The sequence below is a fragment of the Engystomops pustulosus genome, chromosome 4 (genome assembly GCF_040894005.1).
Source record: "Engystomops pustulosus chromosome 4, aEngPut4.maternal, whole genome shotgun sequence".
NCBI classification, from domain to species: Eukaryota; Metazoa; Chordata; class Amphibia; order Anura; family Leptodactylidae; genus Engystomops; species Engystomops pustulosus.
The window spans coordinates 162,464,796-162,487,276 of record NC_092414.1 but is presented as its reverse complement, the minus strand read 5'-3'; the positions used below and the strand labels follow the sequence as shown (position 1 = coordinate 162,487,276).

At 41.6% G+C, this 22,481-nt stretch overlaps 1 protein-coding gene across 1 annotated transcript; it reads right to left on the bottom strand.

Moving 5' to 3' along the window:
* Positions 1 to 6,604: 6,604 nt before the first annotated feature.
* On the bottom strand, positions 6,605 to 7,540 carry LOC140128505 (olfactory receptor 2B6-like). Its single transcript, XM_072150203.1, has one exon. The coding sequence runs from the start codon at positions 7,538 to 7,540 to the stop codon at positions 6,605 to 6,607; it is 936 nt and encodes a 311-aa protein (XP_072006304.1).
* Between the last annotated feature and the right edge of the window lie 14,941 nt (positions 7,541 to 22,481).

Here is a 22,481-nt window from a genome sequence, read left to right as displayed (position 1 = left end):
CCTTATTGGAACCGCACAGTGAAGAAGGTGAAAAAAAAAATTCCAAAAGAAATTATTCTTTATATTGTACCCTTCAACAAACAAATTTTTTTCAAAAAAATGATCAAAAATGTTACCTGTCCCAAAATAAACCAGCTTAAAAGAATGAAATGCTGAAGCAAACAATATTTTCTCTAAATAAGTCTTTATTCAGTAAAATTGGGCAAAAAATTTTTGAAATAGGGTTTTTAAAAAGGATTTAAATGAGGTATTGCCGTAATTGAAGTGACCCATAGAATGGAAATAACATATTATATTTTAGGTACTGTGAACGGACAAAAAATCAAAAGCTAAACATTGTAAACAAGAATTGAGGAGTTTCATTTCTTCCCCCAAGAAAGAGTTAATAACATTTTCTCAATTTGCTATGTATGACCCAAACTGATGTAAGTGAAAAGTGGATCTCATCCTGAAAAAAATAAGCCATAGAGGTTCCACATTACATAAAACATATAAACATTTTATAACTTGTGCAATGTTAAATTGCAAATATGCTCTGAGCAGCACTCCTTCCTTTCAATGCCCTGTCGTGTGCCCATACAGCAGATTAGCATCACCATTGCTACACTTTCCAGTACACTTTGCAAGGCAAGGGGCTAATTATGTTGCAATTATTATAATTTTTTTAGGTTACTACTTATAGATTTATATATCTAAATGAGCCTGCCTAATGATAAATCTCCTCTTCTGCCTTTAGTTATGTTCAACTTATTCTTATGAGACCTCCACAGATCACGAAATCCAGGGTTCAGACCATTTATAGCATTTCCTCCCCATTCATAAAAGTCCACTGCCTTGGATTCATCTTTGACTCTGCTTTATCCCTTAAGCCTCACATCCAGAGGTCGCACTAACATTTTTCCATAAGGGTAATAATACTCCTCTCACCATTTTTGAGGAGTAATCTCAGCCGAGGAGGAGTATGAAATTTTCAGTAATACAAATATATAACTCCTAGTCGTATATAGTGTTAATAGACTTTTGTTCCATATGACTATGTTTTTACCCTGTACTGTCTTATTTTATTTGTATATGTCCCCTATGATTTGTAAAGTGCTACGGAATATGATGGCGCTATACAAATAAAGATTATTATTATTATAGATGTCTATTTATAGAAGAAAATTTGTTACAGCCCCTGTTTTTGTAGCTTCTTGGGACAATTATAGTACTATTTGGGGCCGACGCCGGCCCCAGACCACCAACCACCCACAGAGTTGCCCAAGGCTGACGCTGCGCTCCAGACCCCACCCACAGAGAGGGCCAGAGCAGACGCCCCCCCAAGACCCTCCACCCATAAAGTGGGCCAGAGCTGATGCTGGCCCCAGATCCCCACCACCACCCACAGAGTGGGCCGGGGCTGACGTTGAGCCCCAGACCCCTACCATCACCCACAGAGCGGGCCAGAGCTGTCGCCGGCCCAAGAACCCTCCACCCACAGAGCGGGCCAGGGATGACGCTGGCCCCAGACTCCTCCCACCACCCAAAGAGCGGCCCTGCGCTGACACTGAGCCCCAGACCCCACCCACAGAGAGGGCCAGAGCCGACGCTGGCCCCAGACTCACACCACCACCCACAGAGCGGGCCAGGGCTGACGCTGAGCCCCAGACCCCACCCACAGAGCGGGCCAGAGCTGACGCTGGCCGCCGCACTCCACCCCCAGGACCCCTTCGCCCATAGACCTGGCTGATGCCTGACACCGCTAACCTTATTCAATTTTTTTTTTGGGGGGGGGATTGGGGGCATAACTTTTTTTTTTAAACTGTTTCATTTTTACTTTTACTGTAATTTTTTTGGTTTTTTTAATTACAATTTTTTTTTCTTTTTTTTACAAGGTCACATGTGTTCCTTGCTAAACTTCTATATAGATCACAGATAACAGTGACCTAATGGTAACAGTCTATTGGATCACTGTTATCAGTGATCTGTATACACAGTCATGCAGGGAGGATGCATATAGCACCTTCCCTGCAGCCTCTCACTGTATACAGGGGCTGCTCTGGCTACAAGATTGGTCTGTCACATAGACAGCCCAATCTTGTTCATAGCTCTGTGTGCACGGTCGCACACGGCCATGGGGGGGATGGGCGGAGCTACTCACTGCTTCAGCCCGCGGCCGATGTAGAACGTCATGTGACCTGTGCTCCGGTCACATGACTTTCCATCGGAGCCGCAAAATAGCTCGGCAGGAGAGGAGCACTATATTGTGGGTGTTGCCGAGTGTTGCGGGCGTGAGCTGAGATCCTGGGCAGCAAGCGCCGGCAGCCAAGCACCCAGCCGGCAGATAACCACCAAGCGTATTTATACGCTTGGCGGTTTTTTAGAGGGGTAAACCAGCCTCTACAAGCGTCATAGACGCTTGTAGAGGCGTTATTGCGATCTCTGCTCACATCCCAACCCTCTCTACAACCTGCTGCCGCTATCTCAAAAATATCTCCTTCGTCAGATGCTTCCTTAATTCGGAGTCTACAAAATTGCCCCATGCCCTCATCATCTCCTGCTTGAACTACTACAACTTTCTTCTCGTTGTTTTCCCACCTAACTCTCTAACACCCCTTCAATCTACCCTTGACACTGATGCCCATCTCATCCTATCTTTTTTGACTTATCCTCTACCTCTCCTCTCAGTTAGTCTATTCACTGGTGGCACAATGAGTTCAATTTAAAATTTAGCCACAACCTGTTCCATCCATACATCTTTGACCTTATCAGCCATCATCATCGCTCACATAATCTCCAGACCATTTGCTTCACTCTTCTACTATCCCCCATACTCTGGAACTTTCTACCAAAACATGTCAAGCTGTCCCGCACCTTACAAACTGTCAAACGTTGCCATCTATCCAATATACATTGTTAGCCCTCATGGGCTGGTCCTCCTCCCACTTCTATACAATGTAGTTTCCTACTTTTATGCTTCTATTTGTTCTCACCTTAAAGTAATGTGTATGACCCCCTTATTGAATGTATGGCATCATGGAATTAATGTTTATCTTTAAATAATATTAATGATGCGTAAGGTGAAACACCATTCTCCTCCTTAATAAAATACAATGTGCAAGGCCTATGAACAGAAGAATTTGTATGAAATGTTAAATAAAATAGTCAATAAATATAAATGATAAAACAAATAAGCGCAATATAATAAAACAGTTATCGTGTATCTAATGAATGAATGTGTAAGTCTAGCATAGTCGTGTTATAATCCATTCACAAGGAGATTTCTTACCTTATAGCTGCAGTAAATATTTCTATAAGCAAAATTGATCAATGATCTGCCTTATCACTTTAAAGGGCCGTTGATAAGTAAATGGCCAATAAAAAAACTGAAATTTTCTGTAAAATGATCTCTTAACTTCTTCTTCATGTTTTCATACAAATGGGTTGTAAGAATTGTATCCTACTAAAAACTTTAGTATGACAGCATTCTGCTCGTCCAGCCATATTGAAGTGAATATTAGCAGAACAGGGCTCCAGCAGGTACTATAATATCTGCTGCTTTGTAATCCCTGCAGATTTATATGTTAAGGGATTATATGTCAAACTTTGAATCACAGTTAGAAACTTTGAAAAGTTAGAAACTGGAAGTTTACTTTTATATCCATGTAAAACTTTAAAGCCCAACAGTGTCATTGGCAATAATACAGAATCCCTTATATTCCATTTCAAATCGCAGTTATCATTATTTTTATTGACATATGTCAATCTGCACATTTCAGCCTCCTAGAAGTTCAGTTCTCAAATGGAGAACTGCAACATGACATGTCATCTGTTCCTCCTATTATACCTAGCAGAAGTTTGTGAAGCTGAAATATGGAGTATGCCACATTTTTCTTTGATCTATATATCAAGCAACCTTTAGTGAATAGGCCATAACCTATAGTTGAACTGGAGAAAGGACGTAGGTCTGGATGAGCACTTCTGGGGTGTTGATTGTCTTGGCCTCCAGCCTGTGTTAAGAATAGCAGAAGAATTTTAAAGCCTCTTTCTCTCATAATTTAGATCTTATCACCACAGCAATAAACATGGCAAAGAAGAGAAAAACTGCTTTATTATAAGATGTATATCCACAGGTGAGCTCCGGGATTAAAGGGGCTTCAGAGAAAAAGTGATTAAGTACACTGGGACCTCAAAGGGGCAACTGAAATGCAAGGGATATGTTAACAATGAAGTTTATTGTACCACCAACCCAGGAAACAGTCACCATTCCAATGCACAAGGCAGGTTGCATAATATTTCTGTAGTGTAATTTGATACATATAGACAAGTACTGGTCCTTAGCCATCGACAATAAGAGGTAGCACTCTGTACTTCCTAGATAGAGATGACTGGCACAACCATTAAAGAATATTGTTTTTTTCAGTAACAAGATATGAATGAGGGACAATAAGCCCCTACGACTCATTTGCATAAAGTCTTTCGTCCTGGTGGTAGATATCCTTTTAGAAAAAATAGACGACAAAGCCTGGGATGAGGGGTAGAGTGTCAGCTCAGACCCCCCAAGATAGTGAAGAAGCAAGAGAGAGGAAGACAAAAGCGCACACCTCGTATAATATTGCAAAAAACAGTGTGGAATAGAGCACTCGTTACAGGACTCTCACCTGATCGAAATGATGTTAACACTTTTCTGATTTTTAGGAGCCTGGCAGCCAGTCCAAGGTGGCCACGTTCATCCAAAGACCAGAATCCCGATGTCGTGAGGGAAGCATGCTCAAAACCCGAAACAGGTCACAAGACGGCGTCGTTTAGAGCTACGCATTTCGACTCCGTACCAGAGCCTTCATCAGGCTTGACATAAAGTTACATGGCAGAACATCACAGTAATATATACACATTTTTAACCGGATAACAGGAAATACGTAGGGTGGATGACGTAGGTTACCGGGGGTCAAAGGTCGAACGGGTTCTGTTCGTGAATCGAAGAGCATTAAAATGATAAAGTGTTAAAAGAGTAAGATCAAACAAATGACCTAAATAACATCAATGTATACAAACATTATAAGTTAAATAAAAGTCCCATAAAACCCACCAAGAGGTAACATATATAAAATCTCTTAACGGAGGCAACATTGATGGTTCAATGTATGTGTCTGTATCACATACATTGGATCGTGCAGTTTTTAAACCAAATATGGAGATATGTCGGGATATGAGTACCGTATATACTGGTGTATAAACCGAGTTTTTCAGCACAAAAAATGTGCTGAAAAACCTCACCTTGGCTTAAACACGAGTCAATTAAAAAATAAAAAACTTAATACTCACCCTCCGGTGTCCGGATCCTTGGCGCGGCTTCCGATCTTCGGCCCGCGGCTCTTGATCTTTGGCACGCTTCCCGGCGGCTCCTTTTCTCTCTTCTTTCTTCTCCATAGATTCTTAGTTTCAATTACCATTTTGCCTACTCTTGCTTTTGTGTGGGGTTTACGGTTCTACCGTATATACTCGTGTATAAGCCGAGTTTTTAAGCACAAAAAATGTGCTGAAAAACGTCCCCTCGGCTTATACACGAGTCAAAAAAATACTTAAAAAATAATAAACTTATATACTCACCCTCCGGTGGCCCCGATGTGCAGCGCTGCTCCCCCCATGTCCACGCCGCTTGTCTTCAGGCTTCCACGCCTGTCTTCTTTCTTCTTTCGTCATACTAGGCGCCGGTCGGGAGAGAGCAATGGCGGCGCCCAGCAGAAGAAAGAAGAAGCCTGAAGACAAGCGGCGCGGACATCGGGGGAGCACCGCTGCACATCGGGGCCACCGGAGGGAGAATATAAATTTTTTTTTTTTTTTTTTTTTAATGCTGGGGGCAAGCTGTATACCACTGGGGGCAGGCTGTATACCACTGGGGGCAGGCTGTATACCACTGGGGGCAGGCTGTATACCACTGGGGGCAGGCTGTATACCACTGGGGGCTGACTGTATACTACTGGGGGCAAACTGTATACTACTGGGAGCAAACTGTATACTACTGGTGGCAGGCTGTATACTACTGGGGGCAGGCTGTATACTACTGGGGGCAGGCTGTATACTACTAAGGGCAGGCTGTATACTACTAAGGGCAGGCTGTATACTACTAAGGGCAGGCTGTATACTACTAAGGGCAGGCTGTATACTACTGGGGGCAGGCTGTATACTACTGGGGGCAGGCTGTATACTACTGGGGGCAGGCTGTATACTACTGGGGGCAGGGTGTATACTACTAAGGGCAGGCTGTATACTACTGGGGGCAGGCTGGGCTGGCTGTATACTATAGGGGGCTGGCTGGCTATATACTGGGGGGGGGGGTCTGTGACCAATGCATTTCCCACCCTCGGCTTTTACTCGAGTCAATAGTTTTTCCCAGTTTTTGGTGGTAAAATTAGGGGTCTCGGCTTATACTCGGGTCGGCTTATACTCGAGTATATACGGTAACTAGATTTACAGTTGGGTTGCCAAAATATATTTTTGTTAAATTGGTAACTGTTAATTGAGACAATACTATAGTATTATGATTGGATTGTTTGGATATATGTATAGTTTTTTTGCTATACTTTTCATCTGCAACTTCAAACTTCAAAATCATAAAATGAAGTCACAGGCAGAATAACTTTCTTGTACTATCTTTAAATGCTTTGTTCACATCCTTGTTTCTTAAACTGTAAATTATAGGATTTAACATTGGGGTTATAGCACTGTAGAACAAGGTGGCCATTTTGTCTTGGTTATTAACATTAACACTCCCAGGTCTCAAATATATAAAGAAAATGGTGCCATAAAATAATGTGACCACAATAACATGTGAGCCGCAAGTAGAAAAGGCTTTTATCCGTCCTGTAGTTGTACGAATCTTCATTATGCTAAAAATAATGTTGACATATGTAATAAGAATGCAGCAAAAGGGGGTAAAGGCTACGATCATGGCACAAATGAACACAATAGTCTTATTAAGAGACACATCTATGCAGGACAACTCCAGTACTGTGGGGACTTCACAGAAAAAATGGTTCATCACATTTTTATTACAGTAAGGTAATTGTAATGTATATACTGTGTTTAATATAGAGTTTATTAAGCCTCCAATCCACGATGCAGCAGCCAACTTAATGCAGAAGGAAGGATGCATAATATTAGTGTAGTGTAAGGGGCTACATATAGCCACATAGCGGTCATAGGCCATTACCATCAACAAAAAACACTCTGTCCCTCCCAGAGCGAGATGGATAAACAACTGGGTAAAACAAGCATTAAAAGAAATAGATTTATCCACTGATAAGTAATTGATGAGCATTTTAGGAACAACACTTGATGTATAGCAAATATCCAAAGAGGAGAGATTTCTCAGAAAGAAGTACATTGGAGTGCTGAGTCGAGGGTGTACGCTACTAAGCCAAATTATTATTATATTACCAACTAAAGTAATATTGTAACATGTCAGAAATATAATAAACAACATGATCTGTAAGTCCGGCCTGCTGGTTAGCCCCAGAAGGATGAACGTGTCCACATTGGTAAAATTCCATGCAAGCATTCTAAGAAACTGAAAGGAACATTGTGAATGATATTAGTGTAAGATACTCCTCACTATACAGCAGAAACACACGGTGGGTTATATATTTATATTAACATGTATCTATTGTTTTGGTATGTGAGCAGGCTAAACATCAAACATAAAGTTTCAGCAATAGAACCACATTTGCAAAACTTAGGCACATTAATTTAGTTATTGTTGTTTACATTAATTTTGTTTTGTCTAACTACATAATAACAATTGCAAAATAAAGAACAGTTCAAGATCAGGCACAGATGACCCAGTTTCTAGCCTTTTGTCATGGGTTATGTTTATTCAGCCTTAGGCCCAGTAAAGGATGCCAGTTTAGCACATAAGTCAACATTCCCACTGACTTTAATGTAAATTTCATATATTTTGTTATGTAAATACAATAAATAAATATGTGACGTTATACAGTCATCTGTTATGCCCTTCTTTTTAAATTTTTTATGGTGGCTAAAAAAATTCATATCGGCTCCCTTTCCCTAGAAGTTATATAAATATAAATAAACAGTAAGAATCATAAACACATAAGGTATCGCCGCGTCCGAAAATGCCCGAAAATATAATAAAAGTTTTACTTTGTTTGACCTGTAAAGGAAAATAGCGCCCAAAGTCGCAAATGGCACTTTTTTGCCATTTTGAAAAATATATATACTCGAGTATAAGCCGACCCGAGTATAAGCCAAGACACCTAATTTCAACACAAACTGGGAAAACCTATTGACTCGAGTATAAGCCGAGGGTGGAAATGCATTGGTCACAGCCTCCCAGTATATAGTCTGCAGCCCCCTGTACTATATGGTCTGCCAGCCCCTGTAGCATACAGCCTACTCAGCCCCTGTAGCATACAGGCTGCCCAGCCCCTGTAGTACACAGCCTCCCCAGCCGCTGTAGTACACAGCCTCCCCAGCCCCTGTAGTACACAGCCTCCCCAGCCCCTGTAGTACACAGCCTCCCCAGCCCCTGTAGTACACAGCCTGCTCAGCCCCTGTAGTACACAGCCTGCCCAGCCCCTGTAGTAGGAAAAAAAATAACACTGTACTCACCTTTCCGACGTCCCCTGTAGGTCCTCTTCTGTCTCTGATGCTCTGGTACCGCCTCGGGTCCTTCGGTCCTCTTTGGATTCTTCCACTTATCTTCGGCTCTTCTTCGGCCGCTTGCCAATGTCATTGTTTGTGAGGCACTGGCATCGCGAGGAGCCAAAGAACCCAGAGAGGATCCGAAGGAGCCGAGGTGGCACCGGAGCATCGGAGATAGAAGAGGACCTATGGGTGACGTCAGAAAGGTGAGTTTTGACTTTATTTTTTAGTTGACTCAAGTATAAGCCGAGTTAGGGTTGTTGAGTACAAATTTTGTGCTGAAAACTAGGCTTATACTTGAGTATATAATTATATATATATATATATATATATATATATATATATATATATATATATATATTTCAATAAAAAGTGATCAAAAGGTTGCACGGTCCTAAAAATTGTAGCATTAAACACGTCATCAAAAGTCACAAAAAATGACACCACCCAATTTTTGTACATGTATGAAAACCTTATCAAACCTATACAAATTTGTTATCTCAGTGATTGTACTGACCCGAAGAATGAACTAGAACTGTCATTTGGAGCACACAGTGAAAGTCATAAAATCCAAGCTCACAAGAAATGGAGCAAATGCTTTTTTTCATCATTTTCACTGCATTTAGCATTTTTCCCTCTTCCCAGTGTCACACACACGGGGGTGTGGGAGAGTCACTTAGGGGTAGAGTCTGTGGACTCCCTGGACCACCGCGGGAGATGATGATACTAGCTGCAAGCCGGAATGTAAGTTGACCCCCGGTCTTCGGAACCAGGAGTGGGAAGAGGTGAGTGCGGGTGCGAGGATGGGGCACGTCACACAGCGGAGCACGGGTGTACCCGCGATCTGTGGCAAGGATCGCGGGGGCACCTGTGACAGTACACCCCTGGCAGCGATCAAGCTGAGGCTATTCTGGGAACGTCTGGAGTGTCCTTTGGCTGGAGGTTCGAGTGGCCCTTGGGAAGCCAGAAGCTGGAGTGGCCCTTGGAAGGCCAGATCAGCAGAGGCTGATAGACCTTGGGGCATGGGCAGATTAATGCATACACCACATTGCTGTATCAGCCCTGGGAGGCCGCAGCCATGTCCGGATCACCACTATCCCATAGAGGAGCAGCCCAGGCCAGGGCCCCTCCAGAGAGCAAACAGAAGACAAACGCCACCTTAGAGCATTCGGTGATGAGCTGGGAGGACATCAGTTCAATGTGCAGCGTGCACTGGAAAACAAAGTCTCTGCACAATTTGGGGTTGCCATCAAATTTGTCGGGCAAATCTGCCAGTAACTGATGTGGATCCTTAGCACAGTCCATGGCTTTAGCCGGACACATGACCTCGGCGGAGCCCATGGCCAAAGAGTCTCTTAGGGGTAGAGTCTGTGGACTCCCTGGACCACCGCTGGAGATGATGGTACTAGCCGCAACCCGGGACCGGAATCTAAGTGCACCCTGGGACCGGCATCTAAGTGCGCCGCAAAGCGGGATGGTCTTGCTGTGGCGGGGAGCCACCAGATTGCTTCACGGGTGCGACTAGGCCCGCGGTGGCTGCCAAGGTCGGGACACAGGGAAGGCAGGACCTCAGGAGTACCGGATCGCCACAGGAACACAGGACTGCCACAGGAACACAGGACTGCCACAGGTGCACGGGAAACACAGAGGCGTCTGGAAACGCACAGGAAAACACGGAGGCTTCTGGAAACACACAGGAGGAACACAGGAGGCTTTCTCTTCAGTGGATGACTTGAAGATCTAGCAGAGAGTGAAGGGAGGTGCCGGATTATAAGTGCGCGCCGGATTAGCTGGCGCCAATTAAAGGGATGCTGACCCTTAAAATCACAGAGTAAAGCCACGCGCCCTAGAGAGTGGGGATGCGCGCGGGCCTAGTCCTGGACGGGAGCGGGAGCGTGGAGAGGTGAGTGTGAGTCCGGGGACGGAGCACGCATGTCAACCGTGACACCCAGTACATGGCATAGAATATTAAATACTATCACTATGAAGTGTAATTTATTATGCAGAAAACAAGCCGTCACAGAGCTCTTTACTTGGAAAAGTAAATAGGAAAATAAAAAAGTTATATATTTTTTGAGGGTGAGGAGTGAAAAATAAAGATGCAAAAATGAAAAAGGGCCTGGTTCTTAAGGGGTTAAAAGTTCAAAATATGACTATGAGGTCAGTATCGTCTAATCATCCAACATAGACAGTAGAGGACAGATTTCACTTGAGAACTCAGGTACCTGATAGTGTAGGCAATTCAACTTTAACACAGAATTATGGGGATAGAATTTCTTATTCCGGAGAAAAGGGACCCAGTCACAGTCCCCATTGAAATAGTCCAGGTAGACACATTGGAACACCTAAAAGTGTTAATCCACAGTCATCTTCAAGGTGAGAAGGACAACTGAAGAATGGTCTCAGTGGGGCATAATCCAAAAGGTGGGTATATAGGTGCCTTAGAATTGCTGAAAGCAAGAATGGATTTAGTTTCATGGGGTCGTAGGCTGTCAAGAGAGTAATTTAGAGGCACTGGGGCAGATTTACTTACCCGGCCCATTCGCGATCCAGCGGCGCATTCTCTGCACTGGATTCGGGTCTGGCCAGGATTTATTAAGGTAGTTCCTCCGCCGTCCACCAGGTGGCGCTGCTGCGCTGAAAAGCATCAGAACGCGCTGGAGTTCACCGAGCCGGGCCGAGTGAAGGTAAGTGCAAGCTCCGCAACAGTTTTTTTTTTTTTTTTAAATGCGGCGTTTTTTCCGAATCCGTTGGGTTTTCATTCGGCCACGCCCCCCGATTTCCGTCGCGTGCATGCCAGCGCCGATGCGCCACAATACGATCGAGTGCGCCAAAATCCCGGGGCAATTCAGGGGAAAATCCGGAAATATTCGGGTAACACGTCGGGAAAGCGCGAATCGGGCCCTTAGTAAATGACCCCCATTCTGTTCAACAAAGAAATTCCTTTGTTAACTTATATCAAGACTTATTTATAACTTGTAGAACCTGCTTGGCAGCTCCAAAAGTGCGTGGCCACAGATGAAAGAGTTTTTCATTGGTTGAAATGCAATTCCACATTGGTGATAGTTGAGATGTGTTTTTGCACCCTTTTCCGGAGTTCTTGAGTGATCTGTCCCAAGTAGACCTTGGGGCATGGGCAGATTAATGCATATACCACATTGCTGGATCAGCAATTCATATGATTCTGTAATTTGTATTCCTTCTGGCTGGTAGGGTGCACAAACTCTGTAACCCAGTGTTCCCTCATTTGGCTGAAATAGGTCCTCACCTGCTACATAAATTATAAGGCACTAAAACTGCACATTTCCTTAGGAAAAAAAAACTTTCTAAAAGAAACTATTTTTCATATATACCATTTTACAGAAAAATGTTATGCCTCTGAAAAGATGTCAATGCTGAAACAAACAATATTTTCTAGATTAGTTTTTATTCAGAAAAATCTGAGGTATTGCTGTAATCGTAGTGACCCGTAGAATGAAAATAACATTTTGGGGGAGATTTATCAGAAGTGTCTGAGAGCAGAACTGCTCATGGCAACCAATCAGAGCTCAGATTTAATTTCATAAACAGCTGTGGGAAAATGAAAATTGATCTCTGATAGGTTTCCATGAGAATTTCATTTCCTTCCCCAAGAAGGAGTTAGTAAGCCATAGATGCTCTATATTACAAAAAACAAATAAACATTTTATAACTTGTACAATGTTAAAATGCAAATCTGCTCTGAGAGGTGCTCCTTCTATTCAATGCCCTGTTGTGTGCCCATAGTGGAGTTTACCACCTTCATCGGTACACTTTCCAATAGGAAATCAAACTTTGTGGAACTTTTTGTCATTTAGCCATTATGAATGTTTCATTTTTGGGACAAAATTAATGTACTGTCCAACAAAATTTACATTGTGTTTTGTTACACCGTGTAGGTTAACAAACTTTAACCCCTTAAGGACGTAGGGTTCTTTCGCTCATTTCTTGCTCTCTACCTTCAAAAATCCATAACTTTTTCATTTTTCCGTTTACATAGCTGTGTGAGGGCAAATTTTACTTCTCAGTCACATTATTTATTATTCCATGCCATGTGCTGGGAAGCTGGAAAAAAATTCCAAATGTTGAAAAATTGGTAAAAAACCATGTTCGCATCACGTTCTTGTGGGCTCAGTTTTTACAACTTTCAACTTGCGCTCCAAATAACACCTCTACTTTATTCTTTGGTTCGGTACAATCGCGATGATACAAAATTTATACAGGTTTTATTGTGTTTTAATACATTTTCAAAAATTAAACGAATGTGTACAAAAAAGAAAAAAAAATGTCGCCATCTTCTGACGCTAATAACTTTTTCATACTATGGTGTACGGAGCTGGGGGAGGTGTCAGTTTTTGCTACATGAGCCAACGTTTTCATTGCTACCATTTTGAGGACTGTGCGACATTTTGGTAACTTTTTATTCCATTTTTTATGCGAAGTAAAATAGTGTAAAAGTCGCATTTCGGACATTTTGACGCCATTTTCCGTTATGGGGGTCACCGCTGGCAATAACCGGTTTTATATTTTGATAGATCGGGCATTCTGGGACACGGCGATACCTATTGTGGCTGTGACTTTTACTGTTTATTACATTTTATGTTAGTTCTAGGGAAAGGGGAGTGATTTGAACTCTTAATTATTTCTAAAACTTTTATGAAACTTTTTTTTTTTTTACAGTTTTTAGACCCTCTACAATACTACTGGCATTTCAGCACATTTCTGCCAGTGGCACATTGAAATGAAACTGCAGAAACCGTGCAGCCTCGGGTCTTTTATTTGCATAAAAGTTTACAAAATCCCACCCAAAATTCCAAACCAAAAAAGGTTTTGTAAAATTTTAGTTTATTTCATAACTAACTGCAAAAGATAGCAATTTCTTCAACTATTTGAAAGCACAATGGGCTAGATATATTAAACTGTCTGCGCCAGTTTTCTGTCTGTTCAACAATACAGAAAAAATGTTTTGGTGGTGTGGTGGTGTTTAGTTAGAGTTTGTGACACATTTAATACAGTGTCTTGACAGAATTTTATGACAGGCTGTAAGGTGCACCTTAACCCCTTAAGGACGCAGTTTTTTTTCCGCTCATTTCTCGCTCTCCACCTTCAAAAATCCATAACTTTTTCATTTTTACATTTACAGACCTGTGTGAGGGCTTATTTTTTGCGTGACAAATTTTACTTTCCCGTGATGTTATTTATACATGCCGTGTACTGGGAAGCAGGAAAAAAATTCCTGCAATACATGCAGGATTAAATTGTGTGGATGCCACTGAAAAGTTGGTATTTATAAATTTAAAGTGTAGAATCAGAAAGCTGCACCTATATTGAGTGTTAAACTCAACCGCCTTTTGAGGTACTACAAGTAGCCACTGTGCATGTTGGGGCAAATTAGGTGGACTTTGATCTACACATGGGTGTTAATTGCTTTAATTTGATTTAAGAAATTCCTCAGACATTTATAGCATATTCTCCCCATTCATAAAAGTCCACTGCCTTAGAGTCATCTTTGACGCTTTATCCATTAAGCCTCACATCCCGGCCATCACTACAACCTGCTGCCGCTATCTCAAGAATCTCTCCTTCCTTCATTCAGAGTCTCCAAAATTGCTGCTTCATGCCCTCATCATCTCCTGCTTTGAGTACTTCAACTTTCTTTTCTGTGTTCTCCCAGCTAACTCTCTAACACCCCTCCAGTATACCCTTGACTCGGATGCCCAACTCATCCTATCCACAATGATTTAGTTTAAAATTGTACCACATCTATCCTATCCATACATCTCTGGCCTTATCAGCCAACATCATCCCACATATGATCTCCAGACCTTCTGCTTCACTATCCTACTATCTCCTATACTTGTATAAAGGTTACCATCTACCCTTTCATAAACATTCCTGATATGTTTATCGAATATGGATATCTATTGGAGTATCCCGTTCATCCGTGAAACAAGATCCAGCGCAATCTGATACAATGTTATATTTATTAAGAAGTAGACATAGCAAAATGTATAAAATAGTAAAATAGCAAAACGCGTTTCGGATCCGGACTGGATAAATATAACATTGTATCGGATCCGTTTCATGGATGAATGGGGTACTCCAATAGATATCCATATTGGGTAAAGATATCGGCATTTTCTTTTTACTGTCATCCATACTGCCTTCATACGCGTTGTGCTGTCAACACAATCAAACAAGGTGAGCAGAAACCTATACGATTAAGATGTTCTAAAAAAAATACCTGGGATAACCGGCAGATTGAGCGCCCCTGGCTCTTGTCTTTTTCTCTTTCCTCTCATATACATTGTGAGCCCTCTTGGGCAGGTCCTCCTCCAACTTCTATAAAGTTCAATTTCGTTACCTACCTTTGTACATGAACCCCTTAAATTGTGTAAACAAATAAACTGCAATGTACAACGCTTATAAACTGAAGATTTTGTATGGAATATTAAAAAAAATAGTCAATAAATAGAAATGATAAAACAAGTAAGGGTAATATCATAAAACAACAGCTGCCTGCTTTGTATATAATGAATGAATGTGTAAGTCTAGCATAGTCACATTGTAATCCATTCACAAGGAGAGGAGATTTCTTACCTTTTAGCTGCAGTGAATATTTCAATAAGTAAAACTGATAAATGATATGCCTTATCACTTTAAAATGCAGCTGATAAGGAAATGGCCATTAAACAACTGAAATGTTCTGTAAAATTACCTCTTACAAATGGGTTGTAAGAATTGTATCCTACTAAGTAGGACAGAAGTATGACAGCATTCTGCACGTCCAGCCATATTGTGAATATTAGCAGAACTGGGCTACTGCAGGTACTATAATATCTGCTGCTTTCTAATCCCTGCAGATTTATATGTTAAGGGATTATGAGTCAGACTTTGAATCACAGTATGAAACTTAGAAAAAAAGTTAGAAGTTTAAAGCCCAACAGTGTTATTGGCAATAATACACTATCCCTTATATTCCATAGCAAATAGCAGTCACAATTATCTTTATTGATATATGTCAATATGCACAATTCAACCTCCTGCAAAGTCCAATTCTCAAGTGGAAAAGTAAAATTTTTCTTATAACATGCCCTGTCATTTATTCCTCCTGTTATACCAATAAGCAGTTTATCCTCCTTTCTCCGTATGAAGCATGCTCAGGCAATGTAAGTATACAGGGTTAAGGGGTAGTTGCGAAGATAGACAGAAATTCTATTCAGTTTCATACTTTAACCAGGGGAAACATTAAGGCTGCATGCACACTGCCGTGAGCCCGCCGCACTGTAGCACGGCGGGCACACGGCAACACAGGGAGAGGAGGAGGAGGTGAGCGCAGCTCACCCCCGCCACTCTCCATAGCGATGTATGGCTGCGGCGCCGTAATACAGGAAAAGATAGGACATGTCCTATCTTTTCCCGGGCTACGGAGCGGTACGGTGCCGCACGTGTGCTGCACCGTACCGCTCCCGTAGGGCGCCGCGAGCCCATAAAAGTGTATGGGGGACGTATATCGGCCGCATATACGTCGGCCGCATATACGTCGGCCGTATATACGTCCCCCATACTGTAGTGTGAATGTAGCCTAAGTTTGAGACTCTGTTTAAACCTGCTATCTTAGCCCTTTTTGCCCTATTTCAGGTTAAAAGTCAGTTAATATAACTGCACCTTTAAATATCACAGTGCCCTCATGTTTGCTGTCTGGAGCTAAAGTAGGCTCAGGAAGGGAGCCTGCCAGGTTTTACTGCACCGTTCTCTGACAGCTCTCCGCCCTCCAAAAACCTGAGTGATTTCCACTGCCACCACTCGTCATATATAGGCCGACGAAACACCTAAGATATATTATGCACCAATATAATATTACAGCCACAAATTAAGCGATCCATGTAGGTAACGTCTTCTTACAGTGATGGAATCTCTAGAACACAAGAAGGCTATTATTAAATGGAAGTTTAATATTAAATGGACAGTGCTTCCAATTAAAAAGGGTTATTATACAATGAGGGGTGACAAAATAAACAGAAATAAACATACAATGCAAAAAAAAACAGTTTGGTAAAATAAAAAGGGATAAAGAAAACAGAACTTAATACATTATGTGACGTTATGTCACCCCGCAAAAGAAGGACCCTTTTTTAAATGGAGACTTTCATCTAAATAGAATCTAACATTCTCTGGCCAGCCCCTCTGCTTGTGATGACACCAGGAGGCCTGGCATATGGTAATTGCCTACTATTACTAGTAGCTGTAAACCAACCTTATATGCCTCAGAATATTACCTTGCTAATGTCTTGCCCTTTTCCATCATAATGTTCCGCACGCACATACTACACATGATGATAATCAGTTGTGATAATTTAAAAGTTATGTAATTGTTTCCTGTTGGAGTGAAGCAACCTCTTAGCCGTTGACATAGGAACTGCAGAAGCATACATGTAATTATAAGGGACATTTGTGAAGCTGAATGTCAGGCACCAGGGGTAGTGGATCCTCTGGACCACCGTAGATGAAGACGTAAGCCAACACCTGGGAGCAGAGTCTAAGAGGCACCCGGTTTTCTCCAGAGCCCGCCGCAAAGCGAGTTGGAATTGCTGCGGCATGGTACCACCAGGTCGCTCCACAGGTGCAACTTTGTCCGCGCTGGTAACCAAGGTGAAGTATAAAGTTAAATAGCAGAATCGTAGTCTGGGATAGGCAGGAGGTCAGGACAGGCAGCACGGGATTGAAGTCAATAACGGAAACGGGGTCACAACAGGAAATCGCAATATCAGCAAAGGGCATAGGTAACAAACTTTCTCAATGGCAATGAGGCACAAAGATCCGGCAGGGGCAACAAGAAGAGGCAGGGCATTTATAGATCAGTGGATGGCCAGTGCCAATTAGCGGAAAGCTGGCCCTTTAAATCTCAAAGAGCTGGCGCATGCGCACCTTAGGGGCCGGGGATGCGCACTCAAACACAGGAACCATCGACCATGGGAAGGTGAGTCAGCTCGCCGCGGCTGTAGTCTATCACAAGGTTCTAGGAGCAGGAGCACCCTTGACAGTGAAATATGAATTATGCTACATTTTTTTTCCGGTCTATTAATAAAGACAGGGATTTATACCTGTAACATTTAGTAAGTACTAAACAAAAAAGTTACCACTGCTGCACAAGAGGACTTGCAGTGGTGTGATCAAAGGTGTAGGTTTTCAATTAGTCAGAGCTGGAGAAAAAAAAATGCACTAGTCCCAGAATGTACATACAACTTTTCAGAACAAAATACAATGTTTCACCGCCGCAACAACTTGCTCCTCCTCGATTGTATACTAATAGTTTTGATAAAAAGTGGATGCATAAGGTTGGTCCGCTTCTTCTTATTCCCATCCATGTCCATCATGTTGAATGTGTCACCAGGCAGCTGGTCCTCCAGAAACAAAGTATATTCAACTATTGTTCCTCACCACACAGCAACCTGCTCAGACCTGCTTTCCATCCAGGGAAGAAAAAGGGGAACAAACACTAGTGCACCAACTAGGTATAAAAAGGCATTTGTATTTATCTTTAATCTTCCTCTTGCAAGTCTCTGGGTAATGCATAAAAATCTCTCAGCCCAACTCGAGTTTTGACAGTCAGTACAGCTTTATCAGAGGCATGTCCACTTCCTATTCCTATCACACCTCTTATAGTTTTAACTTGTTAATGAGTACATGGAGTTACAGTCTGAAAAGAGGTGAACTGCTCAATATTAATCATTGTTAACAAAACTCTTCCTGATCTATCTTTAAAAATTGACAACAAAAACTACAACTACAAATTAATCCTTTAAAGGAAACCTACCACTTGAAGTGGCAGGTTTCCGATGGCAATACCGGGCACCAGCTCAGGGTGAGCTGGTGCCGGAGCTTATTTTAGTTAGTGTTTTAAACCGCGGTATCGCGGTTTAAAACACTTTTTAAACTTTATAGCCGGCGCAGGCAGGTACGCGCTCGGCGCTTACCGTGCGCGCGGCTACATAGGAAGTGAATGAGAGCCGCGCGCATGGTAAGCGCCGAGCGCGTACCTCCATGCGCCGGCTATAAAGTTTAAAAAGTGTTTTAAACCGCGATACCGCGGTTTAAAACACTAACTAAAATAAGCTCCGGCACCAGCTCACCCTGAGCTGGTGCCCGGTATTGCCATCGGAAACCTGCCACTTCAAGTGGTAGGTTTCCTTTAATCCCTCTGAATCATTTTATGAATAAAACCTTCCCCCCCTCTAATGTTCAGTTATTTTTTCCAATATATAGAATGTATTTTCTGATGAACTCTTACCATGATAATTTAAATAGCGTGCAAATAAGAAATTATCTATTTTTATTGTCTTAATAATATTAAAATTTTCCCCCAAGCGTATTTTTAATTTTCTGCAAGTTCATTCAATATGTTTTAAATCACATGGACATAGAATCAAATAAATTACTCCTACTATATCACAGGAAACAAAAGTTTTAATATCATACTCCATTTTCCCATCCAAAGGTATGAACTTCTTAATACCTCCTGTTATTTTCCTCACTCCAGCATCATGACACAGTTTTCATCTAAGAAAATAAAAGAAACCTTTTTTTTGATTCATTCCTCTTATCTTTACTTACACTGTTAGAGCTAAAACTGTTTTGTCCTTAATACTTCTATTTTTATGATATATAATTCTGGGTTTGGAAGACAGCTTGGCACCCAATATAAGATCATACTGAAGCAAATGCCAATGTTTTACAAATGTTAATGATGCAAATCTCCCGTTCCACCACATCCCAAAGATGCTCTATTGGATTGAAATCTGGTGACTGTGGAGGCCATTTGAGTACAGTGAACTCATTGTCATGTTCAAGAAACCAGTCTGAGATGATTCCAGCTTTATGACATGGCGCATTATCCTGCTGAAAGTAGCCATCAGATGTTGGGTACATTGTGGTCATAAAGGGATGGACATGGTCAGCAACAATACTCAGGTAGGCTGTGGCGTTGCAATGATGCTCAATTGGTGCCAAGGGGCCCAAAGAGTGCCAAGAAAATATTCCCCACACCATGACACCACCACCACCAGCCTGAACCGTTGATACAAGGCAGGATGGATCCATGCTTTCATGTTGTTGGCGCCAAATTCTGACCCTACCATCCGAATGTCGCAGCAGAAATCGAGACTCATCAGACCAGGCAACGTTTTTCCAATCTTCTACTGTCCAATTTCGATGAGCTTGTGCAAATTGTAGCCTCAGTTTCCTGTTCTTAGCTGAAAGGAGTCTTCTGCTGCTGTTGCCCATCTGCCTCAAAGTTCAACGTACTGTGTGTTCAGAGATGCTCTTCTGCCTACCTTGGTTGTAACGGGTGGCAATTTGAGTCAATGTTGCCTTTCTATCAGCTCTAACCAGTCTGCCCTTTCTCCTCTGACCTCTGGCAGCAACAAGGCATTTCCGCCCACAGAACTGCCGCTCATTGGATGTTTTTTCTTTTTCGGACCATTCTCTGTAAACCCTAGAGATGGTCGTGAAAATCCCAGTAGATCAGCAGTTTCTGAAATACTCAGACCAGCCCTTCTGGCACCAACAACCATGCCACGTTCAAAGGCACTCTAATCACCTTTCTTCCTCATACTGATGCTCGGTTTGAACTGCAGGAGATTGTCGTGACCATGTCTACATGCCTAAATGCACTGAGTTGCCACCATGTGATTGGTTGATTAGAAATTAAGTGTTAACAAGCAGTTGGACAGGTGTACCTAATAAAGTGGCCGGTGAGTGTATGTAACATTATGTAATTATCTTATCATGTTTGCAACATTGATTCTGATGCACTTTCTCTGCTCCAATGTTCATTGATTCTTTGGTACTATATTATTGAGACACTGGGGGTCATTTACTAAGGGCCCGATTTGCATTTTCCCGGCGTGTTACCCGAATATTTCCGATTTGCGTCGATTTTCCCTGAATTGCCCCGGGATTTTGGCGCACGCGATCGGTTTGTGGCGCATCGGCGCTGGCATGCACGTGACGGAAATCTGGGGGCGTCGCCGAACGGTAACCCAACGGATTCGGAAAAACCGACGCATTTAAAAAAAAAATTGGTCGCACGGGCCATACTTACATGCACCACAATGAAGACGATGAACTCTGGGGCACCTCGGCGGACTTCGGCGCAGCAGCGACACCTGGTGGACATCGGGCACAGGACCTTCATGAATCGCCGGAAGACCCGAACACTCGTCAGAGAAGCCGCCGCTGGAACGCGAATGGACCGGGTAAAGTAAATGTGCCCCAATCTTTCCTTGGAGCTAATTAGCACATTGCCGTCTATTTGTACCTTCTATTTTGCCCTGCACAGGATTTGTACTGTTGAGCTTCTTATAGCTTTTTTAGTGTTTTTATCAATTGTATTGTCTAATAAAGCATTTTGTCCTATATACACACACATCTTTTCCTTTTTTTGTAATGCAATTTATTTTTGTACAGGAGGTTTTATTTTGACACAATGAATGAAGTAGACCTGTCATTCGTGGCACACAATGAAAGCTTTAAAAACCAAGCCCACAAGAAATGCCGCAAATGTGGTTTTTCATCATTTTCCCTGCATTTAGAATTTTTTGCCCGCTTCCCAGTACACGGCATAGAATATTGAATACTATCACTACGAAGTGCAATTTGTTACACAGAAAATAAGTCCATACACAGCTCTTTACAAGGAAAAATAAAAAATGTATAGATTTTTGAAGGTGGGAAGTAAAAAATGGAGGCGCAAAAACAAAAAAACTCACCAAAAATGTTAATTTTTCATTACATCTCTTCACAAAAATGTTCCAAAAAGAACAAAAAATGTTATGTTCACCAAAATGGTACCACTGAAAAGGATAACTCAACACGTAAAATATAAGCCCTAAACCAGCTCTGTCAACCAAAAAGTATTAATGTTATATTAAAGATATTTTCTTTATATTAGTTTATTCCCAGTAAAATTGTAAAAATATATTAAAAAACTATATAAATAAGGTATCAATGTAATCATAGTGATCTATGGAATAAGGATAATATAGTTTTTTTAGTGTAGGGTTTATGAGCCCCAAAAAATACAAAAAGAAAGGAAACCAAAATTGACGATTAATTCCACTCTTCGTTAGAATTAATTTGCTTGTCTCTAATTATAATGACTTATTGGCCTACATGCAAATGCACTAGAATTACAACACACTCAATTCCAAATCAAAATGGTGACAACATTTATGCAATTTCTGATATTATAGAGAAAATATAGAAAAATATATGTTAGGTAGTGTTTTTAAAGCAGTGTAATAATTTATTTTAATTTATAAACTAAAAAATAATTCAAATTTCAGTTCCACTAAATTAATATTAAGAGGCATAACCATTGTTTCTGAAAACTGTCGGATACCTGTAATAAATGGTGTCCACCAACCTTTGGCAATTTCAATCAACGAAGATTGGAGCAAATACCACAGTTCTGGACAGGTCACAAGTTCTCTGTGGGTTTAGGATCAGAGTTTTTCACTGAGACCTCTATTACCTCAATCCTCTTTGTCCGTAACAAAAACATTGTTCATACATTGTTGGCTTTTGGGTCAACCCACTTCTTTTCTTCTTTGGTATAGTTTTTACACCGCAAAAATTAATCCACATATGTCCCTTGAAGAGGAAATGGCACACCCAATGTCCTTGGTAGCACTATAACTTTTTAATATCCCAAAAGCCTGTTCAATGCGTGATCTTGTACACTTGAGAGCCACATTACATTTTTAATTTTTTTTTACTACTTTTTACTTTATATTTCTATTGTGTTTATATTTTTAATG